The 24,762-nt window shown below is 43.1% G+C and overlaps 1 protein-coding gene across 1 annotated transcript in view; it reads right to left on the bottom strand.

Annotated features, from left to right (window-relative positions):
- LOC147434979 (SPFH/Band 7/PHB domain-containing membrane-associated protein family) overlaps window positions 1-24,762 on the bottom strand; it is a 28,029-nt gene continuing 3,267 nt past the window's right edge. Inside the window, exons 6-9 of the mRNA XM_086491345.1 lie at window positions 1,042-1,188; window positions 744-958; window positions 538-646; window positions 1-450 (exon numbers count right to left, since the gene is read on the bottom strand). Of these exons, the coding sequence (XP_086347471.1) occupies window positions 388-450; window positions 538-646; window positions 744-958; window positions 1,042-1,188 (534 nt within the window). The 3' untranslated portion in view covers window positions 1-387. The remainder of the gene's footprint in view (window positions 451-537; window positions 647-743; window positions 959-1,041; window positions 1,189-24,762) is intronic.

Genomic DNA, 24,762 nt, shown 5'->3' with positions numbered 1-24,762 from the left:
TCAACTAAAGCATAGCAAATATATTACACTCTAAACTCGTATCGGGTTTCTTCAAAATTTGAACAGGTTTGTTTATCATTCCAAGAAAACAACAGCTGCCATTTTTTGAATCCTGTGCACTGAAAAAGAAATGTTCAGTCTATCCTTTCCCAATCGTATCCTTCCCAATTGCGTATGAGTTTAATTCTTCCGGGATGCCTTCAATAACATGCCTCTTGAAAGATTCGGTAAAACAGGTTCAAGCTTGTTGTCTGCATAGAGGTTTCCGTGTGAACTGGAGCCCTGCATTTGTTATGGGGACCAAAAAATCCTGTCCCCCAAGACCTAAATCACTCTCAATAGTGCAGTTTCTTGTGCATCATTGATGAAGGACCTCTACTTTGATTTTCAGGCATCCTCTCTAGCGAGGAAGTTCCCAAGAAGTCTTTGGTCCATAACCATGCCTGGTATCTGCTGACATGAAAGAGGAAGTCCCATGTCATTTGCAACCTTCTTCAAACAGTCATAATATTTGAGATTGCATATTCAGATGCATACCTTGTCACCAAAATACATCTTTGTGTTGTTGGCAATTGCTTCAATAAACTTCAACTCTAAGAATTGTGGAGTAAGTTTTAGCTGGTTTGCTTCCGCTTCCTTCAAGACCCTGCCAGATAACAGTCGAAATACATGATTGTACATCATTCAAAAACCTTGACCTGAAAGTTGTCCAGATTTTATAAGCATAGTTTGCCCGCCCTGACCTGTAAAAATTCGCATCTGCAAGACTTTTCTCTCTTGCTAGATATATTTCGTTCTCAATTTCCTGCTGACGTTTTATACTCTCCTTTTCCGTGACTTTCTGATGCATATAAATCATGCTTACTTGTGCATCTTTTTCAGCCTCTGTCACAGCTTTTTTCTTCTGAGTTTCGGCTTCTTTTTCCACCACCTTTTGCATTTCTGCAGCAATAAGGACCTTCAAACAGTATTACATGACAGCCTGTATTAGTAGAGTTCATGCTTGGCATTCAATTCGTATTAGAATTGGCGCAATTATACCTTCGTTCTCTCCTCTTCCATCTGTTCATAATTGCGAGCAATGGTCCTTGGAATTGAGGGTTTTGTTACTCTCACACCAATTATCTCAATTCCAGGTGCATATCGTGTACAATCACGTTGAATAGCTTCCTTCATAATTTCATCTATCTGCACAAATTGAACATTATGAATTGAGAAACGTGCTTAGCATAGAAAGAATCCACAAGCTGCTTCTAGGGTGACTGAATATCAATAGTTGACAATGCTCACAAATCCCCAACCCCCTCCAGCCCTATAGTCATCTATGTATAGCAGCCAGGCCAGGACTCTCAGTGGACCAGTTTACTGATTGAGACATTGCATGATGCAGCAGCAGAGGCATATCCACACACTCAGCCTGATCAGAGACACCGTTCTGGGAGCATGCCTCAGAACAGTTGGTATGACAAGTAGTGTAGAGAGATGAGAACACAGATTCAGAGGGATCTTCTCTTAGGGGTCATCAATCATAGACAGTCTCAGATAGCCTTCTGACACCTTGTGCAATGGAAGAAGCGAGCGTTCCTAGCTCAGATGGAGCGAGACTTAAATGTACTTGAGTAGACCCCCCCCCCCCCCCCCCCCCCCCCGCCCCCGTGATTACTTCCCCGGATGTGTGGGGTCAGTATGCAGCATCCTTATATACTGTCCCTGGATAGACACCCCTTCCCATCTACGAGTGCCTTCTTTACCACTGAGATGGTAAAGATGGCCATTGACATGATGAGGACCAGCCTACCAGGAGGGCATATGATCAGGATGGTCTAGTAGCAGAGCACTTCATACATGCTAGATATATGTTGGCAGAGGTTCTTGAAGTTTTGTTCAATCTTTCATATGTGAGGATCTACCCGAGACTTGGAGACTGTCTACTATTATGCCTATCTTCAAGGCAGATGATCCTATGGAGCCTGGAAACTACTATGATTGGACACACATTGGCATGGTTGTACGCATCTATCCTTCAGCAGCAGTTAAGCAAATGGGAAGAGAGTGAGGGCATACGCGCAGCAGGATAGGCTGCTTTCTGGAGAGGCTTTTCCACTCTTGACCATATTCTGACACTCAGAGCCATCGTTGAGGGTAGCCTGTAGGGCACATGGGAGACGGATTTATTGTAGCTTTGCTGGATTTCTGCAAAGCATTTGACATGGTGCCCAGAGCTAGATTGATGCGGGACATGTACGCACTTCAGAGGGGATTTCTGATTCATTCACTCCACTTTTGGAGTGCAACAAGGCTATCCATTGTCTCCTACTCTATTTGGTATGTATATAGATGAGGTTTCGGATTACATTGACAAAGAGGGTGACAGAGGTGCCCAGCTGGCATGGACATGGATTCCATTGTTGTTATATGCTGATGTTTTTGAGTTGATCTCTGACAAACCGAAGGGCATGCAAAGACATTTGGATGCCTTACATGGCTTTGCGGAAAATTGTGGATTGTCTATAAACCTTGGTAAAATCAAGGTTATGGTGTTTAACACCACACCGCAGTGGATCGGGAGATCAACACCTACATTCGTTTATGGTCAAGAGATTGTGGAGTAGACAGATGCATACACTTATCTTGGGGTAGTCTTCATTGGGCCAAAGTTTTCTTTGAAGAGAGCAGAGCGTATGCGGCCTTGGGAGGATTGGAGAGGATGTGTTCGCATGTTCAGTCCCAGGAACCCCGAAAAAAGATCTCGCTCTTTGATCCCTTGGTAGGTTTAGCTATGCTCTATGAGGTTCAGGTTTGAGGTTTCTCTGTGGGTAAGAATGGGTGGAGAAGTATGGAGAGGCCCTTGGTATCTATGATCTCTAGGCTGATTAGAGCCAAGGAGCAAAGCTGGCCAATAGAAAAATACCTCAACCCCTTTCACTGTCGCATCAATTCCTTGATGCCCAGCATATGGTGGAGTGTGACTTTCCATCAAAACCTTTGGCCTTAACTGTTCAGTAACGCATAACATTCCATGCATCGTAAGAAGTCATTCTTAAGTATATAGTGCTCATGATGTTGCCAATCAACAAGCTGATCATAATCCTTGCAAAATCTGAATCTTCAGCATAATGTGTCTTCATTTCGTCTAGTTCACGATGGTACGGAATTGACACTGCTGAAATTTGGGGCTTTCATGACAACCCATCAGCCACCACGCTCTTTTTCCCTTGTAGATGCACAATTTGAAAATGGAACATTGACAAGATGTTTGCCCATCGCATGTGTTTCTCAGACAACTTCGTTTGTGTGAGAAAATATCGCAAGGTTGATGATCTGTTTGGACAACAAAATCAGCCCCTAGCAGATAGTGTTTCCAACTAGAGCACCATGGGATACCCATAACACATCACAGCCCTCCAGTGGTGTAAGGTGCAGCGGAAGTGAATGTTGAACTTTGCTCTAGTTGAGTGCTCCGAACTGTGCTCAAGGGTTCCTTATACTTACAGAAGGGAGAGCCTTCCGTTCCTTTAGTGAGAGAGTGCAATGATCACAAACAAAGTGAATGACACTGTGAATGAAGGTGCTGAGACTGAGAGAGAGAGAGAGAGAGAGAGAGAGAGAGATATACCTTCATAAGTTCAGAATAGTCTGAACTCACGAATTTTAAGAGGGAATAAAGCACTCATAAAACTATAAAAGCAAGGAACCAAGAAAAGAAAAGAAAAACAAAAACAAACAAACAGAACAAACTAAATCACTTTGTTTCTACGAAACAAAACTAGATAAAACAAAACATTATTTTTAGAAAAGGTATGTGTAAAATAAGTTGACGCAACTTACTTGGCTTAAAGCAGGTACTCAACTTTAAGCAAAAAAGGATGAGACATCTTAAAAACTTAATCCTAAAAATCAAACTTCTCACAACAACTTCTAACGGAACACATTCTTAAGTCCTCAGGTAAGCTAAATACAAAATCGAAAAATGAATACTTCTACAAACCTACGAAGAGCAAAGAACCAAACTTGACAATATGTGATCTCAACTTCGCTGCTTGTCCAAACAGGAAAATTAAGATTATCACCTTTATCATGCATAGCTTGGACAACAGCTATGACATCCCTACTCACGTCGTCAGTGCCCAAGAGTAGGTGCAGGTTTATATAGGGGTCATTCATGCTTTGAACGTACTCTACAAAACCAACGAGCTGAGTTTCTATCACCCTCCGGAGGTGATGGGCATACTTAGCCATGATAAAGGCTAGCAATTTGTCAAGCTATAGTAAAAATACTAGAAGCGCTAAAGATCAAAACAACAACATAAGGTGTTATTAAGTCAAACAATAAGTGGGCTTTTTAGCTCCCCACTTCTATTGAATTTACTACTAATTATCTTGAACATTCCAAAGGAAGAAACATTAAAAATAAACTTACTACGATGCAAAAATGAACGAACGTTTTTCATGATTCTTTTGAATGAGTATCCTTCTTCAACTAGTAAAGAAATAAGATGGCAAGATTGAACAACAAAAGCAGATTTACTAGAACAAAGACGAGAAAATCTAAATAGTTGAGAGCAAATGACACCGTACTTAGCTAAAAGAGAAATGTTCGAAGAAATGTGAGGCATACGGATGAATTTTAGGTTGGCATATTTTGGTTCAAGGCGCTTATCATAGATATCTACTTCTAATCCCAAGGGAGTCTGAAAAATCTTAAGGTCTAAAAAGACACAACAATCACTATTTGTGGTACAGTTAAGTTCACAAAACTCCTTGGGATAAATTCCTCCGCCTACAGAACTCGAATTCAAGTACATAAAATCTTGAAAAGAAGGAACGTCGGGGACAAAAAGATCATCTACAAAGCGTCTTACATTGCATAACTTGTGCAAAAATATTGGGCAAGTGTTAGCGAGGACAAGACGCTCCATAAAATCAAACTCATAAGTAAAAAGATAGAAATTGGCAAGAAAAACAGCACAATTGGTGCCCATAGGGATACCAATCGTTTGCTTGAAAAGAGAGTCGCCGATGGTTATATATAAATTGTCCAAAAGAAAATCTAACCAAGATATGATGTCAATGTCATCTACAATCCTGGTAAATCTCTTTCTTGCTTTGTCTACATCTACATTCTTACTTTTCAGCCATAAGAAGTCAAAGTTCAAGGCTGACTTTTCTACTAGCAATGCCTTGTACCTATCCTTCTCAAGCTTGTACGCATAAACTTTTGAAATAAGAGACTTGACTCTAAATTTAAGGTCCTCCAAATTTAGCTTCGTGTATAGCGTTCAAAAGTTTGGAGACATAAAGGAGAAGATTTCTCCTTAAGGCTTCTTGAAGAGTTCAAAAACTTTAAAACGGAAATCACACCTACTGAATCATTTAAAATCCAACTTGAATCGGTAGGTACGTCTGCTTCCTTTAGCAATAACTAAGCCATTTGGAAACCTCGGTCAAAGAGGTGTTACAAGAAGCAGCTATAAATCTAGGCTTTATAGGGTTCTTGTGGAACTTCCAAACGGTATATAAAAAAGATATATTCAACCTCTGTAGTAGACAATGCAACAATCTTTTGCAATCTAGAACACCATGAAAGAGCACCTCCCGCAAGAGTAAACACATAGCCACTTGTGGATTTCCGTGTATCCACATCACCAGCCATGTCAGAGTCACAAAATCCCTTCAACTCCAATGGTCCTTTACCATAGCAGAGGCATTTGTTTTTAGTCCCTTTTAAGTACCTCATAATGGACTTCATTGCATCCCAATGCAACCTGCTTGGATTAGCCATAAACCGGCTCACAACTCCCACTGCATAGGCTATGTCAGGCCTAGTAGCAACCATAGCATACATAAGTGAACCACAAGCTGAAGCATAAGGCACACCTTGCATGTCATTGGCTTCTTCCTTTGACTTGGGACAATCATCCTTGGAGATCTTGACATATGGCTGTAATGGCACGCCAAGAGGCTTTGCTTCAGCCATGTTAAATCTGTCCAGCACCTTTTCAATGTACTTTTCTTGCAACAAGTACAATAGGCACTGGTCTCTTTGCCTTCTAACATGCACTCCAAGTATATGTTCAGCTGCCCCAAGGTCTTTCATTGAAAATGCAGATTTCAGCTGCCCTTTAAGAGCATCAAAAGTGCTTCTTTTCTTTGCAGCTATCAACATATCATCAACATAGAGCACAAGAATGATAGGGCTGCCATCCTCATCACGTTTGGTATACAAACAATGGTCTGCACGTCTTCTTTTGTAACCATGTTTAAGCATGAAGCGATCAAAATTCTTGTACCACTGTCTACATGATTGTTTCAACCCATACAAGCTTCTATTGAGCATACATACCAAATGTTCCTTGCCAGGAATAACAAAACCCTCGGGTTGCTTCATGTAAAGCTCTTCTTCCACATCACCATGCAAGAAAGCGGTATGTACATCCATTTGGTCCATTTCCAAATCAAGAGCAGCCACTATGGCAAACAATACACGCAAAGTGGTCATCTTCACAACAGGAGAGAACACTTCCTGAAAGTCTATGCCCTTGGTTTGAACATATCCCTTTGCAACTAGCCTTGCCTTATACTTGGGTTTTGCATCAACAATCTTGATTTTATACACCCATATGCTAGGAATAGCCTTCTTTCCTTTGGGCAATTCCACCAAATCCCAAGTATGATTAGCATGCAAAGCTTTAATCTCTTCCTGCATAGCAAGCTCCCACTTGTCGCAGTGCTAACATGTCTTTGCCTCTTTATACGTAAGAGGCTCTCCCTCATCTGTCAACATGATGTAACGCAAAGAGAGATCATATCTACTCACAGGCCGTCTTTGACGAGTAGACCGCCTCACCCAATGATCCACATTATCCGGCAATGGGTTTACATCAGGTGGCATGATAAAATCATCAACAATGGGCTGTTGTACATCATTTTCAGCACCATTTTCAGCATTGTTTTGTGGCTGCAAATGCCCTTCAAGAGCTCAATTTGCTGCCCAACATCATCTGGCTCAAACACCACTAGATCATCTACATTTTCAGCCATATGTGGTGCATCCTGAGGGTCAAAAATACTAAATAGGCCTATCAGGTGGCTGGTCATGCTGAAATTTGACCCTTTTATGGTCATGCTTTGATGCACAATTGTTTTGAAGCAACCTAGCCTCATTAAAAAAAACATCCCGGCTGCATATAACCCTTTTGAGCTGAGGTAACCAATCCTGTAACCCATTTCGCCTTCTTCACCATATCCCATGAAGAGGCCTTTAATGGACTTGGCATCTAGTTTACTCCTCAACTCAGGTCTAACATGCACAAAAGCCTCGCACCAAAAATGCGTAAGTGATCATATGAAGTAGGCTTGCCAAACCAAACCTCTTCAGGGATGTCACCTTTCAAAGACATGTGAGAGGATCGATTGCATATATGGACTGCAGTTTTCAAAGCTTCTCCCCAAAATCCATGAGAGAGATTAGTTGTGGACAGCATGCATCTCATCCTCTCACAAAGTGTCCTATTGAATCTTTCAGCCACACCATTAGAAGAGGGGCTGTATGGCACAGTAAGCTCCCTCTTAATGCCCAAATTTTCACAAAACTTGTTAAATTCAGCACTTGTGAACTCCCCCCATTGTCCGTACGCAAGCATTTTAGTTTTCTACCTGTTTGGGTGATCACAAATGCATGAAATTTCTTAAACGCAGCAAAGGCTTCATCCTTAGACTTGAACAAATAAACCCAAATTTTCCTAGAATGATCATCAACAAAGGAGACAAAATAGCATGCACCTCCCATAGACTTAGTAGGCATGCTACATACATCAGAATGTACAAGATCAAGCACACAAGATTTACGAGAGACACCAGAGTAATAAGAACGCTTTACTTGCTTGCCATATTGACATTCATTACAAAAGTCAAGCTTTGTGCCTTTAGCATCAAGCTTGTTCAAAGTACAAAGCTTACAAAGGCCCTTTTGGCTCATATGGCCAAGCCTCTTGTGCCACAACTCCATGTGAGAGTTATTTCAGCCAATGCAATAAACTTGCCCAACACGGCCTTACTATGCATGCAGTACAGTGTCCCTTTCTTTGTGCCCCTTACAATCAGCCTTGAGCCTTTAGTCATTTTCCATGATCCTCTCTCAAACAAGATGTTGTAACCATGCATATCCATCTGACCAATAGAAAGCAAACTTTTCTCGATTCCCGGCACATATCTAACATCATGCAAGACAAGCTCATTTGTGCCATCTATGGAGAGATGCACAGTGCCAATACCCTCAATGGAACATGCATGATTGTTTCCAAGGTATACATGGCCGTGCTTGCCTGCATCAAAAGTAGAGAAACACTCCTTGATAGGAGTCACATGAAATGAAGCACCGGAATCAACTATCCAAGTCTGGGATAATGCATCATTGATGGTCAACAAAGCATCAATAAGATCACTCTTGGTGATCTGCATGTCCTGTGAATGAACATTAAGAGAGGCATCAAAGTCATAAGCATCATCATCTGACAAAGTGGCACACAAGATGTCCTCTACATCTGATAGCTCCTCAATCACAACACTACAGGCCACATTGGCCTTCTCTTTGTCCTTTGAGCTATCATGTGCATCTGTCTTGACTTCCTTCTTCTCTTTCTTTTTGTCTCCGCCATTCTTTTTCCGTTCTAACTCGGCTTTATAGTACCTGCAGTCGGGTTTCTTGTGACCTTTCCTGCCACACTGATAGCAAGTCACATCACCCTTGTCTTTGCTTGCATTTCCCCTTCCCTTACTCTTACTCTTACTCCTTTGTGCATAGACATTCTTCTTCTCTGTCCTGCCTCTAACCATGTTGGCAGAGCTGCCTCCCTCTCCACTTGCTTTCCTCCTGATTTCCTCATTCAAGATAGAACCCCTAACACCATCAAAGGTCAAATTGGGGTTATTGGACAATGAAACCGCCAATGTTTCCCATGACTCAGGTAAGGTCATAAGCAAGAAGATAGCTTTCAGCTTATCATCAAAAGGAGGCAAGCCTGAATCCTGTAACTGCGACAAAGTACCTGCGAACAACGACAAGTGCTCTGCAACCCTCTTGGACTCATCTAATTGCATGCCAACAAGTTTTCGCATCAAATGCACTTGGTTGACGGACGTTGTATTCTCATACATTCCCTTTAACTTCTCCCACACATCAAAAGCACTTGTGAGACCTTTCACATCAATGATTGTCTCATCGGTCATGGCCATTTTAATGTATGTAACAGCCTTCCTGTGCAGGCTAACCCATGCTTCATCCGTCATATTCTGTGGCTTTACTTGTTCAAGTGTCCCTTCACAATCCTTAAGAAATAGGATTCCCTAGATCCTGTCTTTCCAAAGGTCGAAACCTGTTCCATCGAACCTCCTAATCTTGAAGAGATTCTTCACATCCGAAGAAGATGAGGCCATAGTTGCACAAATAAGAGGGGTAATACGCTGAATTTTTTGGGCAAAATGCACAAAAAACCGGAGTATAGCCTTACAGAAGTGTGCACTACAGCTCCAAATGGTCACAGGAGCAATTTTGGAAAAAACCTGTAATTTGCTGATTTTGACCTAATTTCAGTCTGTTTTAGGCCAATTTGACTTGCCGGGGGCTCTCTAGTGTCCGGGGACGAGTCCTTTGGCGATGAAATTGCAAAATCTCGCGTGAAAGTTGACCTCCTTGGCTGATAATTAGCGTTTGCAGGTTTGGGAGCAAACCCTAATTGGGCTCTGATACCAATTGATGAGCGGGAAGCAGTGTGTGCAAGTGAAAGAGCACGAGGAAATGTGCAAGGTGTGTACCTTGGAGAGGGGCGAGTGCAAGCAGAGAGGTGGGTGCTAGCAGAACGAAGAGGGAGAGAGAGCAGGAGCGCTACACAATATGGGGAAATAAGTGAGTAAGTGAAAATTGACTCACATTCCCTTTATTAAAATGTATAGGACCAATTTAAAGTTAGTGGCCACGTTCAATGTGAACTTGGCCAAAGGTTAATAACCTTTAAAACTATACACAAAGGGGGCCATTTGGGCCTTTAACCCAACATTGGATACACGATAACCCAAATCTTGAGTACCAAGATCTTCTAGCCTTGTATGCAAATACACCTCAGGTCCACTGCAAAGGGGAACCCATCCTCTGTATAGTGCCCTCCAAGAAACCCCTATCTACTCTATCATAAGCCTTCTCTCAAAATCGAGAAGCATGAAAGCTATTGGTTGTTATATCTGACGAGCCCACTTACTTGCTTCATAGAATGTAAAGATGATATCCAATATACATCGATCCTGCACAAAGTGAAGCATGGATGAGATTGGGCGTAAAGGTTTTCAAGTGCATACTTATCATGCAAGCAAATATCTTATACACTACAGACATGAGAGTGATCGGTGTCACAAAGTGATGACGTGGCTGCCAAAGAAACCTAATTTTTGCCAGAAAACCCTCGCAGAAACCCTAATTTCTGCTAGAAAACCCTAATTGCAGAACCCCTAACCCTAAATTTCTGCAAACCCTAATCCGTACATGCTGACATGGCAATCTCCGCGTTTTGCGGCGCTATTTGCCCAAAAAAAGCTGGCAGCTTTTGGGCGACCCAAATTGAAGAGAGAAAGCCTCTTTGCTTTTTCTACACATGTGAAAAGAGAGAGAGAGAGTGTAACTAAGTCAGACTTTGTAAATAATTAATTTATTTACGAGAAAAGAATTATCTAATTAGTTGTGTGCACACCAGAATAGACCTAGCAGTTCTAAGGCCTCAGGTGAGCCTAAATGCGGGCTAGAACACCTCAGAGGGACCTTAGCAGAAATTACCCTGAAGCCCTAATGATTGGGAAATCGGGTCTTCAGAAAGGGGTAAGCAGTAGCCTCAGATTTTAGGCTCAGGAAAAATACGCGCGTCAGTACAAGCACATGAATGAGATGGGGTCCTTAGAACAGTGACCCTAAGCGAAATAAAGCTAATAAAGCCTTAGGGTAAGTTTCGTTAAATTAAATTTAACGGTCCGTGCCCGGGCGGGCGGCCGGACAAGTGTGAACAGGTAAAGGCGGTGCAGTGCCGGTGCGGCATTGCGCCGACAAACCTTTGGTGTTCTCATAAAAGAATCATTGGTAGCAGTTGTTAGTTAGTTGCACATTTTTAATTAATGAGCTAAAAGTTTTTAAAGTCAAAAGTTGAATGGTTTTTAAGTTTTTAAAGTAAGTGTGCCAAGTGGCACACTTACCAATGCAAACTAACTCTCTCTCACTCTCACTCTCACCCTCTCTCTCTTCCTAGCGCCCCCTCTCCCTGATGGCTATTTAGGAGCCCCCCCTCCCCCATTTTCATCGGAATTGGCAGTGCACCTACCCCCCCTAATGTGAGCGTGCTCTACGCGGTGGAGCCCTCCATTGAAGCTTGAGAGCAGCCCCTAGCGACATATGTGGTAGCCTTGTGCTCCCATTGTCAAAAACAACGGATCTCACAGTCATAGACACCTTCTGGTGAAGTTTCATCGCGAGAAGCTGCCGTAGACGCTCTCTTAGCAGAGTGCGGCTGCTGTAATTCTCTGTTTTCAGCCCCTAATCACCTCGATTAGGGCTGTTTTCAGCAAATCAGCCATAGAAATTCTCTTCTCTTTCCTTATCCTAAGTCTACACCAAGTTTGGCGCGATTCCATCGCGAAGAAGACCTCTGTTTCGGCATAGGGGTGTGCACAGGTAAGAATTTCAGGTTATGTACAGAAAATTACAGCAAGCATGTGCGTGTGCATTTTGCTTGTTTTCTCTTTTGTGTTCGATACATGAATGAATAAGCATGAAGGCAATACATAACGGAAGATGGACTCTCCTCTGTGAGAGCTTCCGATGAGCTGTTTTGGAAGATAGACTCTCTTTTCGAGAGCTTCCAACCAGTCTCGCAGAAGATGGGAAATCCCCTAAGCAGAAAGAAAGTGGAAACACTTTCTCAGTCAGTAGTCAGAACAGAACAGAAGAAAGAATAGAGGACGGGCGTATGCCCCGTTCCTGTGCTTGTAAAGATTCTCCCTTAGTAATAAAGATATTCTCTTTATGGGGGGGGACCAGCCCATCTTCTGGTCCCCAATGAAGTGTCAAGTTTTCTCGCTCCCTCTAATTCTCTTGAGTATTTGTCAAGTTTTCTCGCTCCCTCTAATTCTCTTGAGTATTTGAAGTGCAATTAAACGTCAGTTTACGCTTCCGTATTTTTGTGACAGTGGTATCAGAGCAAGGTCCTCTCTCTCTTCCTGAAGGGATTGACGACTCTTGGCAGACTGCAGAAATGGAAGGACGCGAGATAGAGTTCTCTCTCCTTCAACAGCAGGTGGAAGAGTTGCAGAAAGCTCTCTCCCATCCAGAAGTCCAAAAGATTCTCCATACTCTTGAAAAAGGGAAGGAGAAAATGCCGATGGGGTCGGGAGAAATCCCGCAGAACCCAAAGGCGCCACAACCAAGAAAAGATCCTTTGATTGGAACTTCCCGCATGCACGAGAGGCAGAAGAAATCTCCAGAACGTCATGTGCGGTTTAATCCAAAAGTTCAAGAGCAGGATCCCCCTGATTCCCCTCAGTTCTCTTTCATGAAGCATCTGGAAGACATAGTTTCTCCGGAAGACATGTTTCTCGACGATCCGTCGCAGCAAGAAGTACATTCAAGGGAAAGGACTCCTGTCCCCAAGGAGTCTAAGCATCGAAAGAAGGAGCACCATAAGAAGAAGCACCACAGGCAGAAAACATTCAAGTCGGGAGATAAAGATGTGAAATTCGACACCAACAATGGACGGCGTGATAATGACAAAGCTTTGGCTTTCATCCGCCAATTTGAAGTTGCATTTGCTGAAGGGAATTTTAAAGAAAGATCCAAGCTTCGCCATGTTAGTTTGTACCTGAAAGGCACCGCCAGCAATTGGTGGTTAACCCTTATCCTGGAAGATCGCAAACCCCAAGATTGGACCGCTTTCAAGAAGGAGTTCTACGCACAGTTCCTTCCTCCAAACTATGAGGAAGAGGTAAAGAAAGAATGGGATCAACTTTCACAGTCAGAGAACGAAACTGTTCCACGCTATGTGGATAGATTTTGGGACGTTCTCTTGAAAGTCACTCCATTCAAGAAGATTGACGATTCGGAGAAGATGCGCAAGTTTGAAGCAGGTTTGCATGAAGCCTTGCAAAAGGCTATGAAGCTTTACCCTCGAGGTAACTTGCAGATACTTATGGAATCAGCCCGCATAGCTGATGGAATACATGACAAGGGTACTCCAAGGAAGATGGAGCAAAGCACTTACCATGCCAAGCAGAAGGCTCTCCATGAGCAACCTACCTCTTCTACTTCTTCTCAAAAGAAGAAAAGAACCGCCTCCGAAGCAGAAGCAAAGCCAAATCAGCCCAAGAAAGGGAGATATCTCTCTCCTGCTGAGTTGCGAACCTACATTAGTGAAGGAAGATGCTTCAAGTGCGGACAAGTTGGTCATATGAAGGGTGACTGTCCAACCAAACCTCCACAACCACCCTCCTCCAATGCAGTCCCAGATGTACAGGGAAATACAACCAAGGATGGAAAAGAAAGAGCTCTTCTCAAAGCATGGGGTAGTATCAACAACCAGCGGGCTCTTATTTTGTTTGACCCTGGTAGTACAGACAACTTCATCTCTACCAAGCTAGCTGACGACCTGAACTTGCAGCCCAATCGTTTTGGAGTCTCTATTCAAGCGCAATCAGCTTTCAAAGGGCAGAACTCAAACTCTACTCCAATCATAGGGAAGTTGAATCTAAAGGTCGACGACTACAAGGATCAAGAGTCTTTCTTACTAGCTTCACTTGAAGGATGCGATGTTATCTTGGGAATGCCTTGGCACTACAAGATGCATCCCATTCCTGACTATGTTCAGAAAACCTTATCTTTTGCTCATAAAGGAAAGGAGTATCTTGTACTTGCAGATGCAGGTGATTGGCGTATTCCTATCGCCAACCACATTGCCATCAAGAAAGAAATGAAAAAGTGTGTTTCAGCGTACTTGATTTTTGCAAGAGAGAGAGATGTGTCTGTTTCACAACTTTCTTCCTCTTTAGAGCAAAAAAGACTTAAGTTAATAGAAAGATATAAAGATTGTTTTGCAGATGAACTTCCAAATGAACTCCCACCTTCGCGACCTGAGGATCATACCATTGATTTGATCCCAGGAAGTTCTCCTCCAAATCAGCCCCCTTATCGAGTTAGTCTAATGCAGCAAGAGGAAATTCTCAAGCAGGTTAACGAACTTTTGGAGAAGGGCTTAATAAGGCCTAGTACTTCTCCATATTGTTCACCTGTCTTGCTAGTACAGAAAAAGGATGGCACATTCCGCATGTGCATAGACTATAGATCTCTAAACAAGATCACAATCAAGAATCGATTTCCAATCCCTCGGATTGACGACATTCTTGACAAGTTACAAGGAGCAAGTGTCTTTAGTCGTATAGACTTGAAGAGCGGTTATCATCAAATCCGCATAGCTCCTCAGGATGTGCATACGACTTCATTTAGAACAACCTTCGGGTTGTATGAATTCTTAGTGATGCCTTTTGGACTCACTAATGCATCAGCTACATTCAACAGAATGATGGATAGAATCTTCCACTCATATAGAAGTTTTACAGGCGTTTTCTTTGATGACGTCTTAATCTTCTCAGAGACGGAAGACGAACACTATAAGCATCTCGCCTTAGTGTTTGAAGAATTACGCAAACACAAATTATTAGTGAATGCTAAGAAGAGTGAGTTCTTTTTAAAAGAAATCCACTATTTGGGCCATATAGTATCTCACAACCAGGTGAGAATGGACCCTGAAAAGATTCAAGTAGTTGTAGAATGGCCTACGCCAACTACAGTACATGATGTACGAAGTTTCCTTGGCCTCTGTTCTTATTATCGGCGTTTCATTCGAGCTTTTGCCGCGATAGCAGGTCCCCTCCATGACCTGACAAAGAAGCGGATTCCATTCCATTGGGGGTCTGGACAAAAACAAGCTTTCGAAAAGCTTAAGTATCTACTCAGTCACGGACCCGTTCTTACCGTCCCTGATCTTCGCAAACCTTTCGAGGTATACTGCGATGCATCTGGAGATTGTGTAGGAGCAGTTTTGAACCAAGAGGGTCACGCGATAGCCTATGAAAGTCGGCGCCTTAAAGATGCAGAGTTGCATGCCTCCATATACGAAAAAGAGCTAATGGCAGTAATTCATGCTCTTTCCATTTGGAAACACTATCTATTAGGAGCTGATTTTATTATCAAGACAGATCATCAAAGTCTTCACTACTTTCTCACACAGAGAAAGTTATCAGAAAAGCAGATGAGATGGGCCAACTTTCTTTCAATGTTTCATTTTCAGATTTTACACACTTCTGGAACAAAGAATGCAGTTGCAGATGCTCTCTCCAGGCGTCCAAAGATCAATGCACTAACAACAATTTATCATGAGGAACTAGAATCTCTCAGCGAGATGTATCCTCAAGATCCAGACTTCGCCACAATTTGGGCAGATCTTCAAGCTGGTCACTCAAAGCCACCTTATTCTATCAGGGATAATACACTCTATCGTCAACAAGCAATATGCATAGCTCAGCCTTTACGACAAAAGGTGATGGATGAAGCACATAATTCTCCTTATGCCGGGCATCGGGGAATTGCTTCCACCACTAGTGCTCTCGAAAGGTATTTCTTTTGGCCAACACTCCGTGCGGACATTGAAAAACATGTACGTGAGTGTTTAGTATGCCAAAAAGTGAAATATGACAGACATAAAGTTTATGGCAAACTTCAGCCACTCCCTGTGCCTAACACGCCATGGGAAAGTATTGCCATGGATTTTATTACGGATCTTCCTAGATCCAAGAATGGAAATGATGCAATCTGGACTATAGTAGACAGGTTCAGTAAGCAAGCACATTTTCTTCCAGTAAAAAAGACGATCAAAGCTGATCACATGGCTAGAATATTTCTAGCTCAGATTTTTAAACACCATGGATTGCCAAAGACTATTGTCAGCGATAGAGATCCCCGCATGACTAGTCTATTTTGGCAGGCATTGTTTGAAAACTTGGGAACTAAGCTTGATTTTTCATCAGCTTATCATCCTCAAACAGATGGTCAAAGCGAAATCGCTAATGCCACTGTTTTAGATCTCCTCAAGTGCTATGTTTCGGAACGACAATCCGAATGGGAACAGTACTTACCAATAGTTGAGTTTGCATATAATAATACCATACATTCCTCAACTGGTAAAGCCCCCTTCGAAATTATTTACGGGAAGCCACTCTTACTTCCTATTATGGTGACCAAAGAAAACATCTTCGCCGCAGATGAATTTGTGCGCAATATTGATATCGCCCATCAACAAGTAAAGCAAGCAATTCTTCGTACTCAAGAGCAACAGAAGAGAAAAGCAGACAAGCACAGAAGGAATCTCAATCTTGAAAAAGGACAATATGTCCTGCTTCGGTTTGAGAAAGCTAGATTGAAAAAGCGGGTCGGCAAAGGGAAAGTTGTCAAACTTTCCCATAGATTCTACGGCCCTTTCAAAATTACAGATAAAGTCAATGATGTGACTTTCAGATTGGATTTGCCTTCTCACTGGCGCATCCACAATGCTTTTCATGTCAGTCTCCTCCGACCATAAGTTGGACCTCCTCCAGTGGCGCCAGTACAAGAAGATCCTCCAGAAGTCGAAGAGACTGAGGAAATCCTTCAACCTGAATAGATAATACACCACTCGGAGAGACAACTCAAGTCGGGGAGTCTACATCGAAAGTATTTAGTCAAGTTCAAGAATTACACTCCTTTAGATGCAAAGTGGATGACTGAGTCCGATCTCAAGGACTACCCTGACATCTTGCACAGTTATGTTGACGCTCTACAGTTGAGGTCAACTGTTTAGAACCAAGAGGGATGTAACTAAGTCAGACTTTGTAAATAATTAATTTATTTACGAGAAAAGAATTATCTAATTAGTTGTGTGCACACCAGAATAGACCTAGCAGTTCTAAGGCCTCAGGTGAGCCTAAATGTGGGCTAGAACACCTCAGAGGGACCTTAGCAGAAATTACCCTGAAGCCCTAGTGATTGGGAAATCGGGTCTTCAGAAAGGGGTAAGCAGTAGCCTCAGATTTTAGGCTCAGGAAAAATACGCGCGTCAGTACAAGCACATGAATGAGATGGGGTCCTTAGAACAGTGACCCTAAGCGAAATAAAGCTAATAAAGCCTTAGGGTAAGTTTCGTTAAATTAAATTTAACGGTCCGTGCCCGGGAGGGCGGCCGGACAAGTGTGAACAGGTGCAGTGCCGGTGCAGTGCCGGTGCGGCATTGCGCCGACAAACCTTTGGTGTTCTCATAAAAGAATCATTGGTAGCAGTTGTTAGTTAGTTGCACATTTTTAATTAATGAGCTAGAAGTTTTTAAAGTCAAAAGTTGAATGGTTTTTAAGTTTTTAAAGTAAGTGTGCCAAGTGGCACACTTACCAATGCAAACTAACTCTCTCTCACTCTCACTCTCACCCTCTCTCTCTTCCTAGCGCCCCCTCTCCCTGATGGCTATTTGGGAGCCCCCCCTCCCCCATTTTCATCGGAATTGGCAGCGCGGCTCGAGATCACTCCCAATCGGATGGAACCACTTGCAAAGGTGGTTCTAGCGGCACCCGCAGGGACGTAGCCATTACACCTATCATTGGCAAACTTCGGTTGCATTGTCAAAGGTATTTGGGACATGAGGACTTTTACATAATGCCTTTGGAAGGTTGTGATGTTCTCTTGGGAATTTACAACAAAATAGTGTGTTACTAAGTCAAACAGTAAGTGGGCTTCTAAGCTCCCCACTTTTATTGAATTTACTACTGATTATCTTGAACATTCCAAAGGAAGAAACAATAAAAATAAACTTACTACGATGCAAAAATGAACGAACGTTTTCATGATTCTTTTGAATGAGTATCCTTTCTCAACGAGTAAAGAAATAAGATGGCATGATCGAACAACAAAAGCAGATTTACAAGAACAAAGATAAGAAAATCTAAATAATTGAGAGCAAATGACATCGTCCTTACCTAAAAGAGAAATGTTTGAAGAAATGTGAGGCATACGGATGATATTTAAATTGGCATATTCTCGTTCAAGGCGCTTATCATAGATATCTACTTCTAATCCCAAGGGAGTCTGAAAAATCTTAAGGTCTAAAAAGACACAACAATCACTATTTGTGGTACAGTTATGTTACAAACTGGTGACGTGGCATGCCACAACACACACACATACACTCTGCTCGCCAATAATGACGTGGCTGCCCAATACACAAATGGTGACGTGGCTGGCTGCAATACGGACGCCCGCGATTTGCGGAGGATGTGCCACGTGGCAGCCGTACGGTCCCCCGCGTTTTACGGAAAAGCTGGGCGCTGATTTTGACGTTGCTTTATTCTAGGCAAGAGATGAGAAAGAGAGAGAAGCTTTTGCTTTTGCTTTATTTTGGGGCTCAAGAGAGCTTGAGAGAGGGAAACTCCTTCTGCTTTATTTTACAAGCAAGAGAGAGAAAGAGCCTTTGCTTTATTTCTAAAGGCTTTTGATTTTCAACTTTTGAACTCTGCTTTTAGCATCCCTTGTAAATCCTTAAATATGTAGGCAGGGCCTCATAACGCAGGGCATCTAGATGCAGAGTCTGAGTGTGAGCGCCTCCTTGCACTCTTGTACTTTGAACACAGATTAATACAAAAAAAAAATATTGAAAGGGGCGCCAATCTATGGGACCAATATCTCTAGGCACGGAACTCCACCAAGCCAGTGTCGAATCAATTGTGAACTGTGAACTGTTTGAAGTGATTATTTGTGGTGTCGTGGTAGATTCTCGACTTGAAGTGTCCAAGTCCGTTACATTGGTATCAGAGCACAACCGATTTCTCTTCTACGGGAAATCCGATCTTTTTTTTTCCTCGATACCTATGGCTTCGGGCAAAGATCAGTCAACTCCCTCTACATCCGGAGATACGGGTAGGGATCAAAACGAGGATTCACAGAAGGAGTACGGCCCGCCTCGGCCTACTCCGACGGAGCAACGAGAGATGGAGCGTCAACGATTGATCTGCGACGCAACAAAGATGATGCTCAATTTTGCGAAGAATCCAAAAATTACAAAATATATGAGCGAGACCTCTTTCGATGAGGTGCACATGCAGACCACAAAACCACCCCCCAAACCCGCTCTCAAGAAACCTCCTACCCCCAGGAAGTATACAGAGAAAGAATTAGAGAGGTGGTTGATGCACAAATGGCTCAGCTTTTTGACGCGTAGAACAAAGCTAAAAAGCACGACAGAAAGCAAAAGAAAGGCACTGACTTCCCCGGTTATTTGGTTCGTTAGTCTACTTTTGAAAAGGCAAGAAAGCAAAAGAAGCGTGTTCGATTTGAAGAAGTACCCAGTTCTTCTTCTTCTTCTTCTTCTTCTTCTTCTTCTTCTAACAGTTCTTCTAGCTCATCTGACTCGAGCGAAGAAGACAGAAAATGCAAAAAGCGAAGCAAAAAGCAACGCTTCGAAAAGGGCAAGAAAAAGGCAAAGAAGTCTAAATCTCGCCCCATCAGTGACAGTTCTACAGAGGACTCGTCTTCACACAGTTCCGACTCTGATGACAACAACTTTTATGCAAAGAAGAAGAATTTTTATAAAGCCAACCAGTATGACTTTCTGGAAGACAAAAGCAAGAAAGTCCGAGAGTTTAAGGCAGGTGGACAGTCAATTAAATTTGACACGTTTTCTGGTTATAGAGATGCTTCGAAGGCTTTGTCTTTTGTACAGCAGTTTGCCATCGCTTTGCGGGAGGGTGTTACTCAGAGCACTCTAAGATTCAGAGAGCTGCCTCTTACTTTAAGGGGAATGCTCAAACTTGGTGGTCCACATTTCTATTAAACAAGACTGCGCCAGTTAAATGGCTGAACTTCAAGAGGCTTTTTATTTCTTCTTGGTTGATTCGAGAGTATGAACGCGATATACGAACTGCTTGGAACCATCTTCGAATGACCAAGAAGGATACAATGGACGCTTATTGCGAGAGATTCTAGAGCTCTTTTCTACCCACCTCTTCCTTTAAGAAGACCTCGTTCAAGGAACAGATTGAGCGGTTTACCTTGGGTCTTCCTACAGAGATCCGAGATCACTGCTTAGAACAAAAGTCAGCTTCTATTCAGGAGTTGATGAGTCATGCGAAACGGGGTTTTGCCATTCACTCTGGCAGTTTGACCTACCCCACCGATGAGATCATGACACAAAGAGCCGAACAGACTTCGACAAATGAAAGTAGAAAGAGGAAGAGCAATCCAAAAAAGAAAGATGTTAAACTCACTCCTCAGGAGAGAGCTCGCTATATCAAGGAAGGGAAGTGCTTTGGAAGCGGGGAAACTGGACATATCTCCGCAAAGTGCCCTGAAAAGGCACAGACCGACAAGGACGATGAGAGGCCTGAGAGTTCGAGAACAGCTGAGGAACGTGGAAGAAAAGGCAAGATAAAAACAGGATTGGTTCCAGATTGCGTGGGTACCGATCCCAGCAAGTTGGACGAGAGTACAGAACTTTGTCGAGCTTGGGGCAAAGTGAAAGACCAAGAAGCCCTAATCTTCTTTGATGGAGGAGCCAAGGCCAACTTAATTTCACCGGAATTGGCGGCGTGGCTCGACATCACTCCCGATCGGCTGGGACCACATGCAGAGGCAGTTCTAGCGGCACCCGACAGAGACGTAGCCATTACACCTGTCATTGGCAAACTTCGGTTGCATTGTCAGGGGTATTTGGGGCATGAGGACTTTTACATAATGCCTTTGGAAGGTTGTGATGTCCTCTTGGGAATTCCCTGGTACCACAAGAACAACACCGTGATCGACTATCGGGCGAGGAAAGCGACATTGACCACAGAGAAGTGCAAAACCAATGTACTTGATATTAAACTTAAGGGCGAGTCTCTCCCTATTGTATCGACTTCGGCCATTTCAAAGTTAATGAAATCCGGTCTGTTTGTTTACTCGATCTTTTTGAAAGAGTTGAGTGATGAGGATAGGACAAATATGTTTGAACTTGATAAAGAACGCCAAGATTTTCTCCACGCTCATGCCGATTGCTTCTCAGAGGGCCTGCCAGGCGAGTTACCACCTGCTCGTTCTGAAGATCATACTACTGATCATATACTTGGAAGCACGCCACCGAACCGGCCACCTTACCGTGTGAGCCGAGCCCAGAACGAGGAGATTATGAACCGAGTGAAAGACCTCTTGGAAAAGGCTCTTATCAAGCCTAGTACTTCACCGTATTGCTCTCCAGTGTTGTTGGTTTTGAAGAAAGACGGATCTTGGAGAATGTGCATCAATTATAGAGCTCTCAACAAAATCACCATCAAGAACAGATTTCCGATTCCTAGAATTGATGATATACTTGACGGACTTCACGGATCCTCGTGCTTTAGCAGGATCGACTTGAAAAGTGGATATCATCAGATCCGAATCGCGCCAAGAGACGTCTACACGACAGCCTTTCGGACTACTTTTGGGTTATTTGAGTTTTTTGTGATGCCTTTTGGCCTAACCAATGTCCTGCAACATTTAACCGGATGATGGCCAGGAATTTTCGAGAGTACAGGCTATTTGTTGGCACTTTCTTTGACGACATCATTGTTTTCTCCAAGAATGAGACAGAACATAGAGAACATCTGCTTCAAGTCTTTCAGGCATTACGAGATCACAAGTTAGTGATTAATGCAAAGAAAAGTGAATTTTTCCTACCAGAGACACTTTTTGGGAGACATTGTGTCAACGACTGGAGTGAAAGGATCCAGCCACGATAAAGACTATCTGTGATTGGCCTGATTTGAAGAATGTCCATGAAGTTAGAAGCTTCTTGGGATTGTGTTCGTACTACAGGCAATTCATTCGAAAGTTTGCAGAGGTTGCTTCCTCTTCGCATATCTTGACACAGAAAGGAGTCCCTTTCTCGTGGGGACCCACAATGGTGACTGCCCTTCAGACTTTGAAAGAGAAATTGACTACGGGACCAGTTTTGACTTTGCCGGACTTGCGGAAGTCATTTGAAGTATATTGTGATGCTTGTGGTCGTAGTCTGGGTGCGGTCTTAATCCAAGAAGGCCATGTCATTGCTTACGAGAGCCGATTGTTCTCAAGGCCGGAATTGAGAGCACAGATTTATGAGAAAGAGCTTTTGGCGGTTATCCGTGCTCTTACTCAGTGGCGACACTACCTACTTGGAGCGGATTTTACTGTACAGACCATCAGAGTTTACGCTACTTCTTGTCACAGAAGCAGCTATTGGAAAAGCAGATGCGGTGGGCGAACATCTTGTCACAGTTTCACTTCCAGATTGTCCATGTGCAAGGACAAAAGAATTTGGTGGCAGATGCTTTGTCTCAGAAGCCGTTGGTTCTGGCTATTTCCGCGACACACCACAAGAGCTTCGAGGATATGGTCGACCAGTATGCCACAGATACGGATTTTGCAGACGTTTCACACGGATACGGGATGGGGAGACAGTAGCGGGATATTCCATTCGGGATGGCTACTACTTGATGAGGAAAACCATGTTGTGCATTACACAGCCGTTGAGGGAAAAGGTTATGACTGAATGCCATTGTTCGCCTTTTACGGGTCACCGCGGCATTGCTACCAACATGAAAGGGGTAGAGAGAGATTTCTTTTGACTGAGACTCAAGAAGGATGTGAACAAGTTTGTGCGCAGGTGCTTGGTATGCCAGAAGGTCAAGTTTGACAGGCATAAAGCACAGGGATTGTTACAACCTTTGCCCATACCCACCCGCCCCTGGGAAAGTATTGCAATGGATTTCATTTTTGATCTCCCGAGAACACAGAGTGGTCACGATGGTATCTAGACTGTTATTGACAAATTTAGCAAGCAGGCTCATTTCATTCCAATGAAGAAAACAGTCAAGCCGGATCACTTGGCGAGACTGTTTGTGGCCCAGATCTATAGATTACATGGCATGCCCTAGACGATTGTCTCCGATAGGGACCCCAGATTTACGAGTTTGTTTTGGAAGGCAATTTGGGAGAACATTGGCACGCGGTTGCAGTTCTCGTCATCTTTCCACCCGCAGACTGACGGGCAATCTAAGATTGCCAATTCAGTGGTTTTAGACTTATTGAAGTCTTATATCTTCGATCAGAAGACTCAATGGGAAAAGTATCTACCTTTGGTGGAATTTGCCTACAATAACACGATACACTCTTCAACGGAGAAGGCATCATTTGAGATTATTGAAGGTGCTGCGAAGGTTTCATCCTTCTTAAGCACGAAAGATAAGATTTTTGAAGGCGATGAGTACACGCGCGACTTGGACACAGCTTTTGCCAAGGTCCGCGAGGCTTTGCAAAAATCTCAGGAAAGACAGAAAAAGACAGCGGATCGCCATTGTCGTGATTTGAAATTCAAGGAGGACGATTGGGTGCTCTTACATTTTGACAAGGCAGGCCTAAGAAAGAAGAAGGGAAAGAGGCTTTTTCCAAAGCTTAGTATGCGATACTATGGACCTTTCCGGATCTCCGAAAAGACCAATGATGTCTCCTTCCGATTGAAACTGCCCGACACTTGGAGGATTCACAATGCATTTCATGTGAGTCTCTTGAAGCCTTTTAAAGGTGATGTGTCCGAAGATGGGGAGCCTGCTGAGCAACCCGAAGTGGAAGAAAACGAGGAGATCCTTGTTCCTGAACAGATTTTGGCACATAAGGACAGAAAGAATAAGGGTAAAGTTAGAAGGCGGTTCTTGGTTAAATTCAAGAACTATCCTGCATTGGATGTGAAGTGGATGGAGGAGTAGGACCTAGCAGATACTCCTCAGATTGTGAACTTTACCTTGAAGCTTTTGGTTTAGCATAGTCTACCCCAAATGGAACCCCGAATCCAACTTGGCCGGAGATATGGTGCAATGGGTTTGCACAAGAGGGGAGTTACTCCGCTCCTTTGTCAACAGATGACTCGATTTTGATACTAGAGTCACCAATGTCTCTTTGAGCTTCAAGGATACTGAGAGCTGACACTATTCTGCTGTATGACTTTATGAAATAAAATTCCGGAATATGGAACTGATTTGTTCTTGACTTGTTTTTAAGTGCAGGAACTGACAGACGAAATGACTGCAACATTTTGGTCTGAATGATCTCGAATAGAGATGGTTGCAATAGGGGTTAGTCAATCGGGCATCTATGAGGTCTTGAGTAGATCTAGATGCGATTGCTAACTGGATTGCCGAAAAATCATGGTCTAAGATCCGAATGAATGTTGAATGTGATTTGTCATGTGATGTCGTGTGATGTGACTGTCGATTGGTACATGTGCTAGATGTGTGTTCCTAGTGCGTCGGTACTAACAGTCAGTGTCTGCTAAGACAGTTTATGGCCTCTGTCTGTTTTGCAAGCGTAATCGAGGGCCATTACAATGCTTTCAAGAGGGGGGTATGTCACAAACTAGTGACGTGGCGTGCCACAACACACACATATACTCTCTGCAGTGCGGACGCCCGCGGATTGTGGAGGATGTGCCACGTGGCAACCGTACGATCCCCCGCGTTTTACGGAAAGGTTGGGCGCTAATTTTGGCATTGCTTTATTCTACGCAAGAGATGAGAAAGAGAGAGAAGCTTTTGCTTTTACTTTATTTTGGGACTCAAGCGAGCTTGAGAGAGGGAAACTCCTAATTTATTTTACAAGCAAGAGAGAGAAAGAGCCTT

The sequence above is a fragment of the Adiantum capillus-veneris genome, chromosome 19 (assembly GCF_014529385.1).
Source record: "Adiantum capillus-veneris isolate H3 chromosome 19, ASM1452938v2, whole genome shotgun sequence".
In the NCBI taxonomy this organism is placed as follows: Eukaryota; Viridiplantae; Streptophyta; class Polypodiopsida; order Polypodiales; family Pteridaceae; genus Adiantum; species Adiantum capillus-veneris.
Note: the sequence above shows the minus strand (reverse complement) of the source record. Positions and strands in the feature narration are given on the sequence as shown.